Genomic DNA, 18616 nt, shown 5'->3' on the forward strand with positions numbered 1-18616 from the left:
ACAGTGGGGTAGCGTGATATTGCGGCTCGTTGGTCTAGGGGTATGATTCTCGCTTAGGGTGCGAGAGGTCCCGGGTTCAAATCCCGGACGAGCCCTCGGTTTTGTCGCTTTTACAAATGTTTGTTAATCACGTGACAAAAAGGGTGTTTGAACGCGAATAACTTGAGGAACATCCGGGTGTCAGAAAGAAGGTGTCTGAAAACGAACTCTTGCGCCACAAAGCGATACAAGAAGCAATTGACTCGGTAACCACATATCATTAAACGCAATTTGGAACCGAATGTGACGTAAAACGCACAAAAGTGACATCGGGCTCGTCCGGGATTTGAACCCGGGACCTCTCGCACCCGAAGCGAGAATCATACCCCTAGACCAACGAGCCAAGTAGCAGTGTTTTACCCGTTTTAGCGATTAAAATGGTTTCACGGCAACTAGTCGCGAGAAACTCAACTCGACATATCCAATTCCCGAGCATATATGAACAAACATTCATTTACAACAAAAGCCACACACCAATAACCGCGGGTCTGTCTCGCGGTAGAATAGCTTCAATGGAAAACTTCAAACTCTTGATATGTGCAGAGGAGGAGCGTTGGTATATTTTGTGAATGAGATTCAAAGAAGACACACAGAGCATTTCAATTAACTTCTTTTTATATATCATACATAAGACTGTCTTAATATAATACAAAGGGCATTGTCATAAACACAGCAAAGTCTTGACTAGATCTTACAATCTGTGGATACATGGACTTATCCTTTCCCCCATGCTGTTCAATTCTATAGTGCATGTTGCATGTACAAAAAAAAGGAGTGAAAAAAATGTGAAGTATAAAATGGAGAAAAAAAAAGGATCGATCCAAATTAAATAAGAGGATTTTCACTTCTGCTGGGTGTTCAGATATGTCAACAACGATGTTTGTGTTCAACCCACAAACGGAACAGGAATATGAAGGATGGAACCTTTATATATATATATATTCTTTTTTAAATTCACCATGTGCTTCTCATAGAACCAAAAAGTAAGATTTGTGATGTACATGCACTTACAATATACCCTGTGAAAATTATTAAGGTTTGAAGATCTAGCGTTCCCTGTTTGATTCAAACCCTACCTCATAGTGTTGTCCTGATGCAGTCAAGTTTTTGCCACTAAGAAAAAACAGGAGTTCCTACCCCAATGGATGGTCACCCAATTTGACAAACATAATCAACATACCAGCAGGAGCAAGGTAGTGAGTTCTATACTTCCTTTATTAAAAAAATATAAATATATACATAAATTCTATTTCAACTATTAAAAAGGGGCTGCATTTCATGACAACTGCTCTAAATAAGAGGTCAATCAGCATGATCGGAAATATAGGCGCACACTTACGAGTCACTGCAGTCAATTTTGTTTTTTTTTTGTCTTTTCACACTTTATTTTTGGAATGTTTAGTACCAGTACGAGTGCCGGCGGCGATCAAAACGGCCGGCCAACGTGTCGAAAGATCTCAAATTCGGCGAGGGTGTGAACAAAAATGATTGCAAATTTGCAATTAACCTTGACATCCAGATAAAAACCCCCAGTCTCAATATAGGTAGCTTTAAATTGGTGTTTAATGAGAGCGTGATTTGGATTATGGGTGTTTTTCCTTCAAAAACAACATAACAGCATGACGTAGGTATGCGTTTCATTGTGTGTATGTGTGCGCGCGGCCTGTCCATTTTGACAGGTGGCGGCGGGCAGGTTGTCTCCTCTCTAATTTCAAAGCTGGTCAAAATGGCAAACAGAAGAAAGGAAAAAGAAAAAGGATGAATGAAAGCACTTCAAAATCCCTGATGTAAAAGGAAAAAAAAATTAAAATAAACCCCAAACAAAAAAAGTAATGTTTCGAGGACATGCGTGTCTGCCCAGGCAAAAAACATGAGATGGCGGGCTTCCCTTTGAACAAGACAACTTCGCCAACTACATCAGACCATTCAACACAATTATCCAAGCCAACTTGACCAAATGTATGAAAGGCAGCAAAAACCCTTTGAAATAGTATGTAGGATGGGGCAAAAGAAAAATCAAAATGGGGAGTGAATAAAAAACCCAAGACAAAAATAAACAACAACACAGAAACAGAACGCATTAGTCTCATTTGTTGTTTTTTTGTAGAATTTTTTTTAAACCACCATCAGCTATCTTGCTACTCCGGAGCCTGCAGAGTAACTCCTAGAATCTCTAAACATAGCAACATTTTTTAATCTTTAAAAAGACTCCCCAAATAATCTACAAATTATGGAAACAGCTTTTGGTAAAAGGTGGCAAACAGATGTGGCCAGAGTCTACACAATAATAGCCTGAACAACGCTCTCCAGTTTTGCTAATGTAATATATATATATTTATATATATTGCAGCTGTTTGTGTTGACACTCCGATAAGATCTCGTCAACGCGTGGTGAACTGCTACATTATTGGTTACAGACACCTAATATGCTATAAAACAACTGCTTTGGTATAAAAACATATCCAAAGGGAAAATAAATTCTTGTAAAATTCACAGCATAATTTGAGGACAAAAAAAGGCAGTCACTTAACTTGTTTTCTTTTTCTTCCATTTCCATGTTTTTTTGGGGGTGTGTGTGTGTGGGGGGGGGGTTGTGGAGAGACTTGTGCAGGTGGTTCTGATGAGGAACTACATGCAAAAACATAAGCAAACAAACAAAAAAAAGAAAGGAAAAAAAAGTTGACTCTGGAATAAGTTCTTTCCACTGCAAAAAGCCTTAACCGGTGACTACGATATTTTTTTTTTTCCCAAGGAAGTCATGTTTAGGAGGTTGTTGTGTACAATAAGACCCTGTTATGTGGGGCCCTGCTGAAGAAATCTTTGCGAGAAAGGCCTCAAATTACCATTCTTATTTACCTTTTTTTTTTCTTCTAAAATGTTTCCAAGAATTAAGGGCTGTCAAGAGAGAAAAATAGAGAAAAGCCATCTTAATTCAAAATGATAATGTCCAGCTCCATCCCCAGTCCAAGTCCATGAGTCATAAGGCCAAAGGGTTATCTCGAACCAGCCCCCGACTGTATTCCTTCTGCTGCGCTCATGTCGTCGCAGCTCGCGCCGCCATTTTTCTGAGGCATCCCGGTGCGAGGGGCAGGTGCCTCCTCTCTCCTCTGACCCGCTCGGCGTCTGGATCCGCCCGTATCCACCCGCGCCCGGCCAGCACATGCTTATAGGGAACTCCGTTGTCTTGTCGAGTTACACAACACCGACAGGAAATATCACTGCAAAAAACACTCACCCTCCTTGTCAAGCTACAGCTTCTTTACAAGCAGCTTCTCTGTGTGACATTTTGCTTTTTTTGGGGTCGGGGGGGGGGGGGGGGGGTCAAAATAATGACGAACCAGTAGAACAGTAATGTCAGGCAAGCATTTTTCGGCCTAAACTTTGCTGTGAAATGCTCCTCTTTACCACATAATACCGTACGGTGGTGAAATGGTAAAATGGATGTCTGAATCTCACTATGGTTATTCCGCAGTATTACTGTGTCTAATGGTCGCAAAAGAAAAAACGGATGACAATTACATATATACTTCTTCTTCTTCTTAACAAAGGCTTTGTTTTTTTTCTCTCTCTGTAGTAGCGGTTCAGTGATATCTCCCTTCTGACGTGAGCAGCTTTGATTCTCAACACACCTTGTAGTAAAAAACACCACCTTAAAAATGACGCACAGGGGGGAACACACAGCCAAAAATGTCAGCGCAGTCACGAGCTGGCCATGGAACTCTGCTGCACACACACTCCAGTCATTGGAGACTCCTCCCGGTCCATGCCCTGCCTCATGCTCAGGTGGCCCTCCGCCAGGTAGTGGCCAGGCCCCGTGTTCGTGCCCATGGAGAAAGCAGGGTGCGCAGCCATGCCGGTCTCCTGCCGTGGGTTCGAGAAGGCACCTAGCCCCATGCTCAGCCCGCCGTTCTGACCAAAGTCGAGCGCTCCGGCGGGCAAATGGCGGAGCTGGTAGGCCTGGTTGCCGTGGTTCCCGGTGGAAGAGGAAGATGTCGAAGAAGAGGAGGCAGAGGAAGACAGGGAGGTCATAGACAGATGGCCGTGGACCACCTCCATGGAGTCCTGGGTTGATGAGCTGTGTGTCGGGGAAGTGTAGTGGCGTGGGCGCGGGCGCGTGGCCATCATGGGCCCGTGGTGGTGATGAGCGTGTGAGTGCGGATGCAGGGCCTTCGGGTGCTGGGGGGGGACATGGAAGGTGGTCTCTTGGACTGGGTGGGTCTCGCCGGTGACTGACTCCGGTACGACGCCGCCTCCCCACACCAGCGGAGGCGGGTAAGGCTGTCGAGCCTGCCGACAAAGAACGATTGACAGCGTCATGTGATGCTCTTGTGAAAAACGGTAGTGGTACCATGACTTAAAAGAGTTTGATTCATCAAATCAATTACGGCTCAACAATTAATCGAATTCAAATCGACAACACAATGTAGTAGAATGTAGTTTTCAAATCACATAGTCTGCAATATGTGGGGGAATACTTCATTGGCTGTATTTTTGGAATATACATTTTATTAATGTATACGGTGTCTAGGTAAGTTCAGTGCTTAAGACAAGCAATCCGCATGTTTACATATCATTGTTTCATGAAACATGAAAAGCTGACAATAAATTAACAGATTTGTTTGCATTGTTGTAATCTGACGTATGACTTAATGACTTCTATGGTACGATTTTCCGACAATGTCGTAGTGAACGCTTAAAAACCTGCAAGGCTATGTGTTTCATAAGTTGACAACTGTAATTGAAGGAGACATGTTTATTCATGTTCATTTGCCTTTATTTTAGTGCAAGACTGACGCGTAAACTATATATCAGATTCATTTATTGATTGTTAATAAAATACACGGAAAGAGGACCTTGAAAAGAATAATTGCACATTAAATCCCAATCACAATATTGAGGGGGGAAAGAGAAAATTGCATTTTTCCAAAACCATTCAGGTCTCACATCAGTATTTCCCATCAAATGAATTGATAAGCCATGAATCCGTTCCAGCCCTGAAAAAAACATTTGTTTTGTGTCACGAGTTTTCGATATAGAAAAATAGCTCTGTACTACAAAAAATATAATATAGAATGTAAATAAATCAAGTGGTTTCATATACTGTAACTTTAATTGGAGCCAGCCTGTGCGCCCTTTAATCCAAAACCCAAAAGGGCCTAAAAGCGCCTGGCGAAACAGCTCTCTAAAACAGAAGGGTGGCTTTAGAATCACACTCTAAAACCTGAAGTTTCCCCAGAAATTCAACACCTACTAAATAATTGATATCTCAGCCCCTGGAGCAGATAGAAACAATTCCAAACGAATTTGAGAACTTCGACATGTGGCTTTCACACAGGCCTGCGTTTATTATTTACAGTTTCAATCAAAAATGTAAAATGAAATTGTCAGTGCAAGAGAAGCAATATTTTTAATGAAAAAAAAAAATCAAGTGGTAATTACCATCCTCTATTCTGTTACAAAACCAGCGATATCTTCATTGTCTACAAGCATGTCTTAACCAGGGTTTTAATTGGCTCAAATTGAGGCAGAGGTGGTACCATCCATCTGTATATTCAACTGACTCACTTTCTTTTACTGGGAACATACTTTACGTTAAGAGTTCCAATAAAAATGACTATTATCACGTTAAAGCATTCATTTATTAAAACTATAGCCACAATTTTTTAATTGTTACTGCAAGGGGCCACGTTATACATATGGGCGCACATAAACGGCCCCATGCCGTCCCCTCACTCCCTAGCTAGCTCTCTTGCATATTTTGACAAACTCCTCTTCTTTGTATGTATGTAGTGTTCAAACTTCCAAACAAGTTGAAACAGGTGCTTCATAAATTTTGGGAACCACTGTCTCGACTACTTTGCCTGACCTTTCAATGAGAGCAGTTTTAGCTTGTAAAATTCAGTCCCTGTTGGATAATCCCTGGTTGATGTTTGCATGGAGGGAAGTGAAGTAGCGCTGAAGACGTGAAGCCTTGCTCAAATCATACCGAACATATGAGGAAGAACAACCCTGCAGAAAACCTCCCAGCAGAGATAAGCAAATGAGCTCACAGAATTATGTTAGTTTTGCTGTGTATTTGTGCTGGTGTTGCTGTTTTGTTTTTGCTGTTGTTTTTTTTTAGTGGGGTTGCCATTACATCCAACAAAAACTGTGTGAAAACGTCCGATAGGGGCTCCATGTTTTGCTTTGCATATTTTTGTTATTCCTACAACCACTAAGGGGATGTGTTTGATTTTTTGACCATTCCCGAATCGGGGGTGGTGGCCAGACTGGTTAAATTTGGGGTTTCCCGAGGGGACAGGTGACACTGATTAGGAAGAAGCAAAAAAAAAAAAAAATTTCGACGAGCATGTCTTGGACTTGGGTGTTTTTTTGTTGTTGAATTGGTTTTTGAACAAGTTTTACTTAAATGTCACTCGTTACTTTATTCTGATGAGCATTCTGTTGTTTTCCACTTTTTTCCAAATGTCAAAATTGAACTAATCAGTCATCAAAAGCGTTGTGGACAAAGTGGTAGTGGACAAGTCCCTACCGCATCCTGTGTTGAACTTCATACTTTTTTTATGGTCTGATTTTTTCCCCCTCCCATTTTGAAAGTGAACTGGGTAAGCAACATTACTCAACATTTTTTCCCTCGATTTCATTTGCGTCAAAGTGCATACGTGAGATGCAGGTACCTGGTACCTCGAATGTCATCTGTTCAATTGCCGCGTTCGGAAACCACTTTATCATACGCACAACGGCGTGCTCATATTTGGAAGTACTGATGTAAGGTAAAAGTGAGGCTTTTCCCACAAAATTTTGCAAAATGTATCTTTCATTGTTACAAAACAAAGCCCAGTCTTTGCTCATTTTAAAAAATGAGGCGACAAGATGCATCGTTCCGTGTTAATACAATAAATGCACTTTATTTATCAAGGCTTCCTCCATTGTCCTCATGCCGCCAAAATAGTAAATCGCTGCCAGCCCCTCTCCTATTGGAAACACTTTTTGATGTCACCGCTGTAAAGTAGAATATGTTTCAATCCGTGTGGCTTTGCTGTCGTGGCAGACATCTGAGTACGTGCAGCGCCGCCCAGCAACGCTCCATTCTGTGGCGCCGCTCCTCACCACATACACCATGAATGGGGTTGACAACGGCGCGCTGCAAGTTCACAATGAAAAAGGCTTTAAGAGCCGCATGAAACCGGGCAGGCAAAGAACCGCATGAGGACGCGGGTTGGCCAGGCCTGATGTAGCGCCACCATAGTGGCGAACGTTGCAACTGCAGTTAAAATACGCTTCTGCTGCTGCTAGAAAGGGAAATCAATTGCGCTGTGTTGAGCAATATCAATCGTTCTGGCTGGAGGCGGGCACAAGATTAGCTGGATGCGCAGCCTCACAATTTTGAACGCAGGAAACACCCTGGTCTTAACCATATGTCACGTTCGACTGGTTCCACTGGTTCAAAGTCCACAAGCACTTCGTCATTACCGTCACTTATTGCAGAGCTCCTGCTATCGTCTGAATCCACCATTAATTACTTTTCGAAAAAATTCTGGGACATTCTGATGCACCTAATTGGTTAAGAGAGTGAGAATTGTTTTAAAAAACAAAATGACGTATACTCTTTCCCGGCTGTAAAGGTAGAAACATGCAACAGTGCTCCCGGCTTTAGTCGTAGAAACGCGGTTATGCGCTCCCAGCCTAAACGGGTTGATCATCTCCAGGTAGTTTAAAATGATGTTGCTGGCTGCCTGTGTACTTTCCAGTTGATTTTGAATTTCTGCTCTTTTTTTTTTGTTTTCAAATCCTGAAATGGTCTTGCCCTGCCGTACCTCTCGGTGCTGCTCCATCCCAACCTGCTTCACCAGGTCAGCTAAGCGGAACCTCGGAGAGGCTAAGGGCTTTTTTAAATCACTTGTCCGAAACTATGGAATGACCTCCCAGCGCACGTTAGAAAAACCCTTTTGTTGCCCATTTTTAAACCCTGCTTTAAAACTCAGCTTTCCTCCTTGGCATTCAAAACAATATGAATCTTAAGCCCCTATTTTTGTGTCTTATTTGTTTTTAAATGATGTTCAATTGTCTTATGTTTCATGATTTTTTTTTTTCCACCGCACTTTATTTCAGCTGCTGTTGTTTTTTTAAGGGCTCTATAATTGGACTTTTTGTTGATTACATAATATTGTATTATTCGTGTTGGATGTGTGCCGCATAAGTGCCATATTAAGTGATATCAGGAGCTGGAATCAGTCTGCGATGACGACTCGTAACTTGTTCAACCCTGTAACTTGGCACACTCGAAAGTCAAGACACCACTCAGTGATTCATGGATTTAAGGGTACGACCTGTGGGCAGAGGCTGTCTCCATCAATGGCTGGCATGGCAGTGCCAAAATGTCCTCCACTGTGTAAGTGGTGATGGGTAGGGTCTGATCTCGCTCTGCCACTGGTGCTTGTTCCAGAGGAGCCTCCTAAAGAAGTCATCACAAGTGTTACAGGAGTACCACCTACTCACTTGTTCTTCAATTTCAAAGCATTCCTTCCGTATAGTCGGGTACCTGAACTAGAGGAGGTGCTGGAGGTGGTTCCTGAAGACTGAGACTGCTCCAAGGCGGGGCTGGTCGACACGCTGCTGCTCGTATTGGTCCCCTCGTCCGCTGTCTTCTTGAAGAAGCTGTGCTGCAGGGCGTAGTAGGGCTGGATGCGGCTCTTGGGGTCGTAGTCCAGCATCCGCAGGATCAGGTCCTTGAACTTCAAGTAGTCAGCGACGGCGTGGCCAGACTCGCCTGCCCGCCGACCGCCCGGACCCCCGGTCTCCACGCCCAGGATGGAGTGGAGCTTCCTCGAGGCTGGAGGTTTATACTGTCATGCGAATGAAACAAATGCAGTTACTGATATTCTTTTTCTTTTTTTTTAGTTGGCCTCAGAACATCACTAACGTCAGTCGCTTACCCTTTTGCCATCTTTGGTCTTTTTAACACTCCATGTACCATCTGAAAGCTTCTCAAAGAACTTCCTGGCTTTTGGGGCTAGGTCCATTATGTGATTAGGTGGGATGCCGAGAACCTCCACTATTTTATTCATCTGGTCCACCTGAGAAAGCCATCACAAATCAAGTTGAACACATTTCAAGACAGGATTGGAAACTTGCACATGTACTTAGTGCTCAAGTTCTTTTGAGGGGGAACCTACAGCAACAACTATTCGTACTCTAACACGCAAACAGCAAAATGTGAATGAGCTTGCTAGCCGGGTGGATGATGACAGGATGGACTGTGTTGGCTAATCGTAGCATTCAATGAGCACAAGGTGGACCTTCACTTAGCAACATGATTCATCCGTCAAGCTGATTGTGTACTACTATGAAATGTATGTCAAATTTTGGGAAAAGGTTTTTGTCACTTGATATTTGACCATGACTAAGTGGACAACATCCAACTACACAGAATATGATGAAAATTACCAAACAAGGGTAAATCTTCTACAACATCCTCCTTGATGAATGAAAAATGGTAGTTGTAATGTCACTGAAGAAAACAGAGTGGGCCGCGATTTCAGGGGACACATGCATGCAAAATGTTCCATGTAATTAGGAAGATAGTCCTCAAAATGACCCATTTTATTAATAAAATGTGGAAAATAAAACCATGTGTTTTCCAATTTAGAAAAAATGCATAAAAGGAGGAAATATTTTAAGAGACTTTTCCCTGTGTCTCTGTCTACCGGGTATGTGTGAAAACCTTTGGCCAGATATAAAACCTGAAAGTTTACATTTTCTGCCACATTTTTATGATGACCTGAGTAAACAATTCTGATGAGGAATCCAAAGGCACGCCATGGTGATACTGATCCATGCAACAAAATGGAGTGGACATGATATGTTGGATAATTGGACTCCATATAGGGTGATACGGGAGTGGATTTTCACTCCCGAACCCATCCCACCCCAACAGAAAAAAAATCCCATGTGGGACATTAAAAAAAAAAAAAAAAAAAAAAATCCTGTCCCAACCCCTCCAGCTGAAAATGAGTCTCATCTATCTAGGAGTGGGCAATATGGTAATTAAAAAAAAAAAAAAAAAAAAAATCTCAATATTTTTTTTTTAAAAATCGATAACGGTAATTTGATAATTCTACAAAAAATATTTTAAATCTGCACTTGCTTCACAGAACACTTGTGGAGAGACAGCGTTTGTGAACAACATCTCTTTGAAAATACAGCTTCTGCAAAACAATGACATTCTACGCCAATATTCAACAATAAAGAACAAAAAAACACATTTAGACTTACATTGATTTTTGGGAATATTTATGTAATTTAAATGTCTCTGCTGTTATTCCATGATATGAAATTTTGAGCTGGAGTAAGTAATGGTGTACCACTGCCAACTACTAGAGCAATCAGAATGAGAAAAAGGTGTTAACTACAGCAATCAGAATGGGGAAAAAAATTTTATTTGATATGTGACGTGTGACAGAAGTGTCACCCAGCGAGAGAAAAAAAAAAAGACGTCGTCATGACAACACCAATTCTCATACATTGGCCACCGGATTCAGAATCAAGTTGAATAACAAACCTGCAATTTAACGAAAAGTGCATTTTCCCACCAATTCATCACTGTGATATGTAGACTTGTGACTTTATTCAGGTTTGGGTGTATCCTGGCGTCACATTAATAAGCGACGTAATTTTTGCAACATGCCTCGGGAATATAGGCTAGTTATGAATGATGCGGACTACAATCGTGCAAACCTAATGTTAACTGAACATCCAGGCTGCCATGTTTGACTTGCTCACAAAAGTACTGAGTGTGTGTAGTACGTGAGTGCGTTTGTTGGCTCAACTCGGCGACTGTTTTCTGAGTGTGTGTGTTTACTCTTTAACCGCTTTTGTTTAGCGTGCTTGCGCGGTCGCCACGTTTTATTCGTAATCCATATGGCTCGCGGTGAAACAGAATTGCTCTTCACGGTGACCATTTTGGAACATCTAACAACTTATTCCCACCGACGTCAGTTTTGTCAAGATCAAACCATTTACAGATTACGGAGGACAGGGACTCACGCCTTGCTATTATTCAGCGCTGGACACTCCTCCATAGATGAAACAGCTCGGCTGCAGTGCATATAGAGTCACGTGACTGGGTCCTGCTCGCTGATTCGGCGAATGATTATCACTTCCTCCTCCTCTGTACCCTGATTTGCGGCATGAGGGTGTCAGCATTTCCTCATGCTTTGCGGCCGTCGACTCGTTATGCTTTTTGAGGCAGTATTAATACTCGATAATCTAAAATAACCCATCGTGAAAGCAAGATTGACGATAATATAGATGACGATATATATCGCCCACCGCTACTCCCATCCCATCCTGCTCCTGTTCAGAATGACTCCCACTCCCGTACAGCTGCCATTTTGGAGGTCAGCTACGACAACAACAACAAAAGTTGCATTTTACTTACTTGTCATTTCACTGCCATATATGTGAGCCTGTTAGATGGAACATTATTCCTAATTCTGCGCTGCAAATTATTTTTGAAATGATCAAAGCCTTCGCTGCTGCTCAGTGCCACCATGTCTGCTTCAAGTCATCCAGCACAAACGGAAAAGTGCCATTGCCTTGTTGATCGTGTTGTTCTTTTGGCTAACGTTAGTGTGTACGCTTTTGGAAAGAAAACTACAAATGGCTGTGCATCTGTCAGAGTTTTCCCCCCCTTCCTACTGCATAATTCCGCTTGCGCCTGCTCCCATCAACTTTTTATCCTGTGCCGTAGCAATAGTGTGATTTAGGGGTGGGCGATATGACGGTTTAACGGGTTCACGATCTCATAAAGCCGAAAGATCGTTTGATTGTCTACATGGCACATTCTAAACAGTTTAGCTCTATGGCAGCGCAAAGCCACTGACGCGTATAACCGACCAACCAATCACAGCGCGCACAGTGCACCGTACATGACACTCCCCGCCTCCCTGTTTGTTTGTATAGCGGGGAGCTATAGCGGAAAGTCACCACGAAGCAGAGTTGGTCCCGAAAAGAAACTCCACATCCATAATGTCGATTTGGTTTGGCTTTTGCTCGGAGGAGAGAGCGCAAACCAGTTATTTGCAAAGTTTGCAGAGACTCGGTTCGGACGTCAGCGCCGACAGCCAAAGCAAACGGACATATGGTAGCCAGAGGCAATCGCTAGCTCCAAGCTAACACAACCCACGGTAACACAGTCATTTAACAAGAGCGCTCCATATGAAAAACAAGCAAGCAGTGTAAAGACGTAACTGAGGCAGTGACCTATTACCTTGCTGACGACATGATTCCATTAAAACAGAGGAAAACAAGGGCTTTAAAAGACTGTTCAAAGTACTAGACCTGTGTTACGAGCTATGTTTTTATGTTTACATTGGACTGCACATTTTGATAAAAATTGTCACTATTCAAACCTGTTCAGAAGGTTTAGCTGACTTAAAATGTCCTTTTTTTTCTTTTAGAGTTTTATACACATTTTAACTATGTTTTATATGTTTAACATGAGGAAAATGGTCAGAAATGTGCAAATTAGTCTTAAAAAAACAATGTAAAAAAATAATTGAATAAAATCGTGATTTTATTTCTAAAAAAAATCGCAATATGATATTTTTGCCAGATCGCCCACCCCTAGCGTGATTCAAGTAAAATCGACTTTCATTCCGCGAGATTCACGAAAAAATGTCAGCCTCTACTCCATATACCTCATTGGCTCCACTGAAGAGAGGCTCGCCTGTATGCATCTCCACCAAGATACAACCCAAGGACCACATGTCGATGGCCAGATCATAGGGCATTCCCAGAAGCACCTCTGGGGAGCGGTAGAAGCGACTCTGGATATACTGGTATATCTGCATGAAGGAAGGAAGACAGTTTGGACATCCTGCACTCATATTTAGCACACTGTCATGACAAAGAGCATTAGGTACCCTTTGTCCCAGCTGGCAGGAGCTGCCAAAGTCCACTATTTTGATGGCACTCCTCTTGGGGTTGCAGAGGAGGATGTTCTCGGGCTTCAGGTCACAGTGGATGATGCTAAGCTCGGGCGTGGCCAGGAACAGCAACGCCGTGCATAACTGCTGGGCGAACTTCCGGGTGAGGTTGAGCGAGACGCCGCGAAAATTGGTATTTCGGAGCAGGTCATACAGGTTATATGAAAGCATCTCAAACACGAGGCAGAGGTGGTTCCGAAACATGAAGTGACGCTTTAGATGAACTGTGGGAATAACCGAGTTGTGTCCTGGTTAGTCGTGTTACAAGAATTTTCATTGTGTGACTGAAAAAAAATACAAAAGACTGTTAATTACCAATGTAATATTTCATCTCGGTGTCATGTTTGTTCATAAGCTCTAGCAGGCGCACTTCAATCTGAGCTTGATTGAGGAAAGCCTTCTTGTTCTTGATGATCTTAATGGCAACCCATTCCTGCTCCGCTCGGTCATATGCTTTCACAACCTAAAAAAGGGACATTCAATGGTTGGCTAAAGTTAGATTTCCATGATGACAGTTAAAATATTAAAAATAGCTTTAGATTTACAGTTAGGTAACAAATACACACTCTTAAATACTGTGCTCTCATGTGTTCGCAGCAGTACCCACCTGTCCAAATGATCCTTTTCCTATCAAGGAATCAATCTCATATCGGTCCATCCACTTCTCCCCATTCTTGACAATGTAGTCGTAGTTATCATCGTCATAGCCATCATTGAAGACTTTCCTTTCTTTTTTGTGACTGGAGTCTTCGCCCTGACCCTGTTGGTGCCGACGCTTCTTTTTTGCATAATACACCTGAAGCGATAAACAAAAAGAACGCTTAAGAAAAAAAGGGGGTGAAAAAAATAATTATAATTAAAAAAATTAAAATAAAAATAAAAATCGATATTCGAGATTCATGTCATAGTTTCAATGTTCTCACTGACCTCATTGATGTGTTTGTATGTTTTGATAAGGTCAATGGAGAGCTTCCTCAGGGGAGCTGAAGTTGGGTCACGAAAGCACTGGGGCATGTGCCTCTGAGGTGTCAAAATTGTTACATAAGAGATCATGAATGACACGTTTGTCCTCTCGACAACAATTCAAACACCACCGTTATGAAACGCTTCTTAAAGCAACTTTGTGAGCATCGGATGTGCCCGTGTACCTGATTGGCAGTGAGCTGTGTTGTCTGGTCGCTGTACGGTAGGACCGTAACAGATTGGTCAGTGCTTGGCTGGTGGCGCTCACTGTACTGCTGGTGCGTATGGGGCATTGGAGCAGCCATCTGAAGACCAGCAGTGTGTAAAGAAAAAGAGGGCGCAAGCCGGACAGACGAAGGTTTGCATGCTGAAGTCTCTCCTCCTGCAAGACATTAGGCACCTTGCCTTGAGTCGCAGCACCAGCAAAATATGTGATCAAAACAAAGTGTCTAATCATGACAATGTGCAGGGGTAGCATTTACTTTTCACTCAAAATATACACAACAATGTGTCCTTTATTCATAGAGCAACTATTAATTTGCTTTTCTAACAGGTAAGCAAAGATGTTCACGTGTTATTAAATGAGAAAAATATGCAAAAATGATATGTATGCAAATTGATATTTATATATTTATTTCAATGACCAGTTTGTTACAACTAAACTGACAAATATGCTGGCAAAATGGGAGGACAATAGCACTAAAATGTAATATGTGTCACAAATATTAACATGTGTTTAAAGCATAAAACTGAAAGAGCAAATTAAATCCTGTTGATTCTATATGAGTAATATGCGAGGAGAAAAAGGGAGCAGATATAAGCAGGCTTCAAAGTAAAAAAAAAAGGGTGAAAAGAAAGGCCCAGCATACTGTACAGTGAATCATCCTTCATTTTAAGGCAGCAGGAATGGAAAAAAAAAAAAAAAAAAAAAAAAAAAAGGAAATAGCATGTTGAGCTATCAGTATCTCTCAGCACACAACACAATCCACCAGCGCTACACAGTAACCACTATTCAGAATCCCAGCAACAGCACCTAATTAGCATAGCCTATCACCACAGAGATACAGCGTGATTTGGCAAGCCCATCAACGCACAGGCCAATCACAACGCAGTATGCAAATAGCCTACTTTTGTTGCCAGGGCAGAGCGGCTTCCATTTTCCAATGAGAAAACAAGAAATAAACAAGAAATCAAATTGAACTTTGGCACACTTAGACGCCGCTTTCGACACGAGAGGCTGACGGCAAAATAGCTGCACGGCCCAAACAGCTACACTCGCAACGAGAGCGTTCGAAAGCGGACCCAGCTCGGGAGCGCCACAAAATACACGGCCACTGACAGCAATGAAGGCGACGCGCAGCAAGAGCAGAGAGCACAGGCAAAGGCTGTATTTAAAGGAACACACAAAGTGTAACACAAGACGCCTTCTGCTGCACTTATAAATACATATATGACACACTACATTTGCCTCGTTTAAATAGAACACTCCCAAACATTTATTTGGAATAATGTTAGTTTTCATTTCCCAGCTTTTAAAAACACTACATGTAATCACCTAAAGCACTAAAAGTTCAGCTGCACTGCACCCTTGTCGCACGTAAGAGCATGATGCAAATTTGGACAGGGAGGAACTTAAACTTCACCGCTTCCCATTCAGTAGAATATATATATATATATATATATATATATATATATATATATATATATATATATATATATATATATGGAGAGAGAGAGAGAGAGAGAGAGAGACTGAGAGGTAGAGAGAGAGAGAGAGAGAGAGAAAGAGATACACACAACAACCGCTAACCTGGATGCATCTTGTGCAAACATGTCATATCCTGGCAGGAGAGTCCAGCAGACAACCAACTACAAGGAATGAAAGCAAATTATTATCACTACTTTTTATTTTATTTTATGAGAGTTTCGGCAGTTTTTAAGACTTGGAAAATGGACTGTATATGGCTAGTATGATGTCCAGCAATTTGAGTTCAAACTTCAAAAAGTCTGCGTTGGGGATATTCATGAACTACTAAGGTCTGCAAAGCAGATTTTGTTGATTGCATACATTTTGTTTGCAGACCAGCTAGTATACAATCACACAGACTGTTTTGAGTTTCAAAGAGGCCCACACAAAGTCAGCAACACATGACTCCTTTTTTTTTGGGGGGGGGGGGGCGGTATTATCTTGATTATATTGTACAGGACTACATGCATCGGAACCGTTCCTTCTCTGGCTCAGCAACACATAGAGAGGCCTTGAAGGTGCACAAAATAACAGCATCTAACACTAATAAATATAAATATATATATATATGCACACACATACATATATACACATAAGTGGCCGTGCCAGGACCACTATAATAAGCCCATCTGACTGATTGCATTACAAAACCTTAAATTAGCCGGCAAATATCCATCTATATATGTAATAACGACCGCGGTTGTGGCTGCTTATGGGTAGCGGTGTACTTACAGACGAAGGGGCAGATTTCGTCATGGCTGGAAATAATTAGAACGCATAGTCAGTGATATTCTCTCCTGTAAACGCATATCGTCCTTCCGAGGGTTTTCGCCTGCCGATGAGATTCATCCATCCACCCAGCGGTGGTGGAAAAGAAGGCTTTAGCTAGTACCGCTGTGCTCAATCGAGCCAGCGGGTTGTTGGGGGCCCACTCAGCTGGTTCGTCAACAAGTCAACGTTAACCATTAGCCAAGGGCTTCGTTGAATTAGCTCTCTGCCATTAGCAACATAAAAGCTAGGCGACCTCTCACACACGCATAGAGAATGAAATCAATTTTGGTTTGAAATAAACATGTCTGTTTTTTTCTTGAAGGCTTGATCGCACAATGACACTGTAATACCGCAGGGTTAATGTTAGCGGTACCAGCATGACTCTTCACACGCAGACCCCCCCCCCCCCCCCCCCCATTTTTTTAGAACGCCGTCGAAATGGAAAATAGTCCTCGTTCGACTTTCAGCCCCACAAATGGGTTAGCTAGCCCCGCCATGTACCGCGGTAGAGCAACCGTTCACAGCTCCATCATCGATTTTGATTTATACAGACAAACACACTCCACTAGCAGCACAAGGCTGCATCCCGTTTAAAAGAAACAAAATAAATGTAGTAGCCGCTCACCTCTGATGGCACGATCTTCATTTAAAGTCCAATAGCCTGTATGATGAGGAAACTTATCCAGTTTGAGATTTTCCCCTCCCTTTGCACGGTTAGCGAGGAATGATCACGTTAAATCCGATCCTGCGTCCGTCTTCCGGCAAATACAACAATTATTTGCCAGCCAGTTCTAATAAACTCCCCATTTTGCACAGGAGATCGAGGTTACCATCAGCTGATGACTAGCAACATGCTAGCGTTGACTAGCACGCCTAAGTTAGTAGCTAAGCTTTAGCAAATGGGGGCTAGTGCTAGTTGACAAAATGAACGCGGCTAACGTTAGCGACCTGTCCCGGGCTAGCCTCGAGCTAACAATCGTTAGCCCCCGCCGCTAAACAAATGCTACGTCAAAGCGATTTTTACGCAGTCTTTTGTCAAATTGACGTCGACCTTCTCGAGTGGCGCGACGGCGACGGTAGATTCGGCGTGTTTGGAAGCCCAAACAGACACCGCGTCCTCCGGTAATTCGGCTTTGGAATTTTGTGTCAATTTTCACAAAATGGCGCGCGGTCCAAACCTGCGCAGTGAACCGGCCCGGTGGACCACAGACGCGGACAAGCCGACTTTCGTGGCGGCGCCGCCTAATTATTTCTACCGCGTTAAAACGTCGGCCTCTTGGTCTTCTTCACCCGATCCATTAGACGCGTCTCGTTATCCGAAAACGTCAAATGTATATCCACTGACAGCATTATTCCGGCGGGAAGGGAGAAACATTTGAAAAAGACTGAAGCTGGAAGGGGGGGGGGGGCCTCCTGACAAAATGGCGATGCTCTCTCTTGTTGCCATAGCAACTGTCAATCAAAAAACCTAAAGTACCCGGATGCACCAATGACGAAGAACATTTAACAGGCCAGAGAGGACAGATAAACTCCTTCACAGCGCTGTGCGTGCTTCTTCTTTCTTGCTTTTATGTTGCTGTTTTTAACGCGCAGTAGACATATGTACAAAGAGGAACTGTAATGTTAAAGTACAACAATAATTTAAGTGTTTATATTGGAAAAAGTGATTGTCTCTTGGCTATAACTACATATAGTGAGCTCACGAGCTCCCACTTGATGACATTTTTTCAAGTGTTTTTTTGTTTGTTTGTTTTTTACAAATACTTAACAGTACCGTTCAAAAATTTGAGGTTGCTCGGAAAGTCACTGCACAAGTTATTCTATTCATTCAAAAGAGAATACAAACGGCTTGTACTTCCTGTATTCTATAATAAAACACGTCATCAAAACAATATATATCTTTTTTGAAAAATGTATTTAATTCAATTAATTGATGAACCGGTTGATTAAAAAAAAGTTTGAATTTCCATCCCTATATTCAACAACAGAACATGATTTCAAATTGACACTGCAGGATAAGCACAAACAAGTTAATTATGATTCTGTTACTGGTTTGGCCAGTAAGTGGTCAGAAAATAAGCAAAAAGATTGTTGATTTCCAATATAA

At 42.2% G+C, this 18616-nt stretch overlaps 1 protein-coding gene and 2 non-coding genes across 5 annotated transcripts; 1 reads left to right on the plus strand and 2 right to left on the minus strand.

Moving 5' to 3' along the window:
* Nucleotides 1–23: 23 nt before the first annotated feature.
* On the plus strand, nucleotides 24–95 carry trnap-agg (transfer RNA proline (anticodon AGG)). The gene has a single exon. It is a non-coding gene; the product is annotated as a tRNA-Pro (tRNA).
* Nucleotides 96–310: 215 nt separating this feature from the next.
* On the minus strand, nucleotides 311–382 carry trnap-cgg (transfer RNA proline (anticodon CGG)). The gene has a single exon. It is a non-coding gene; the product is annotated as a tRNA-Pro (tRNA).
* A 254-nt stretch (nucleotides 383–636) lies between these two features.
* dyrk1ab (dual-specificity tyrosine-(Y)-phosphorylation regulated kinase 1A, b) lies at nucleotides 637–17921 on the minus strand. 3 transcript variants are annotated; one of them, XM_086035643.1, is made up of 12 exons: nucleotides 17135–17921; nucleotides 15802–15860; nucleotides 14177–14373; nucleotides 13956–14048; nucleotides 13636–13824; nucleotides 13344–13491; nucleotides 12966–13252; nucleotides 12741–12887; nucleotides 8976–9116; nucleotides 8582–8885; nucleotides 8370–8494; nucleotides 637–4326 (listed from the first exon to the last, which is right to left on the minus strand). In XM_086035643.1, the coding sequence occupies exons 2-12, from the start codon at nucleotides 15827–15829 to the stop codon at nucleotides 3739–3741; spliced, it is 2247 nt and encodes a 748-aa protein (XP_085891769.1). In that variant the 5' UTR covers nucleotides 15830–15860; nucleotides 17135–17921; the 3' UTR covers nucleotides 637–3738. The 3 variants fall into 3 exon arrangements, with proteins under 3 accessions (XP_085891769.1, XP_085891770.1, XP_085891771.1); XM_086035644.1 differs by lacking the exon at nucleotides 17135–17921 and adding an exon at nucleotides 16471–16867; XM_086035645.1 differs by lacking the exon at nucleotides 15802–15860.
* Between the last annotated feature and the right edge of the window lie 695 nt (nucleotides 17922–18616).

The sequence above is a fragment of the Filicampus tigris genome, chromosome 7 (assembly GCF_054856515.1).
Source record: "Filicampus tigris isolate MCC_2025a chromosome 7, RoL_Ftig_1.0, whole genome shotgun sequence".
NCBI classification, from domain to species: Eukaryota; Metazoa; Chordata; class Actinopteri; order Syngnathiformes; family Syngnathidae; genus Filicampus; species Filicampus tigris.

What these genes read in the sequence shown, in the direction of transcription:
- dyrk1ab (XM_086035643.1), bottom strand. Translation starts at nt 15,829, where the DNA reads ATGACATGTTTGCACAAGATGCATCCAG. An exon ending in CATACAAACACATCAATGAG is followed by an intron (nt 13,825 to 13,955) that starts GTCAGTGAGAAC and finishes TTATCGCTTCAG; the next exon opens with GTGTATTATGCAAAAAAGAA. An exon ending in AGACCAAAGATGGCAAAAGG is followed by an intron (nt 8,886 to 8,975) that starts GTAAGCGACTGA and finishes TTCGCATGACAG; the next exon opens with TATAAACCTCCAGCCTCGAG.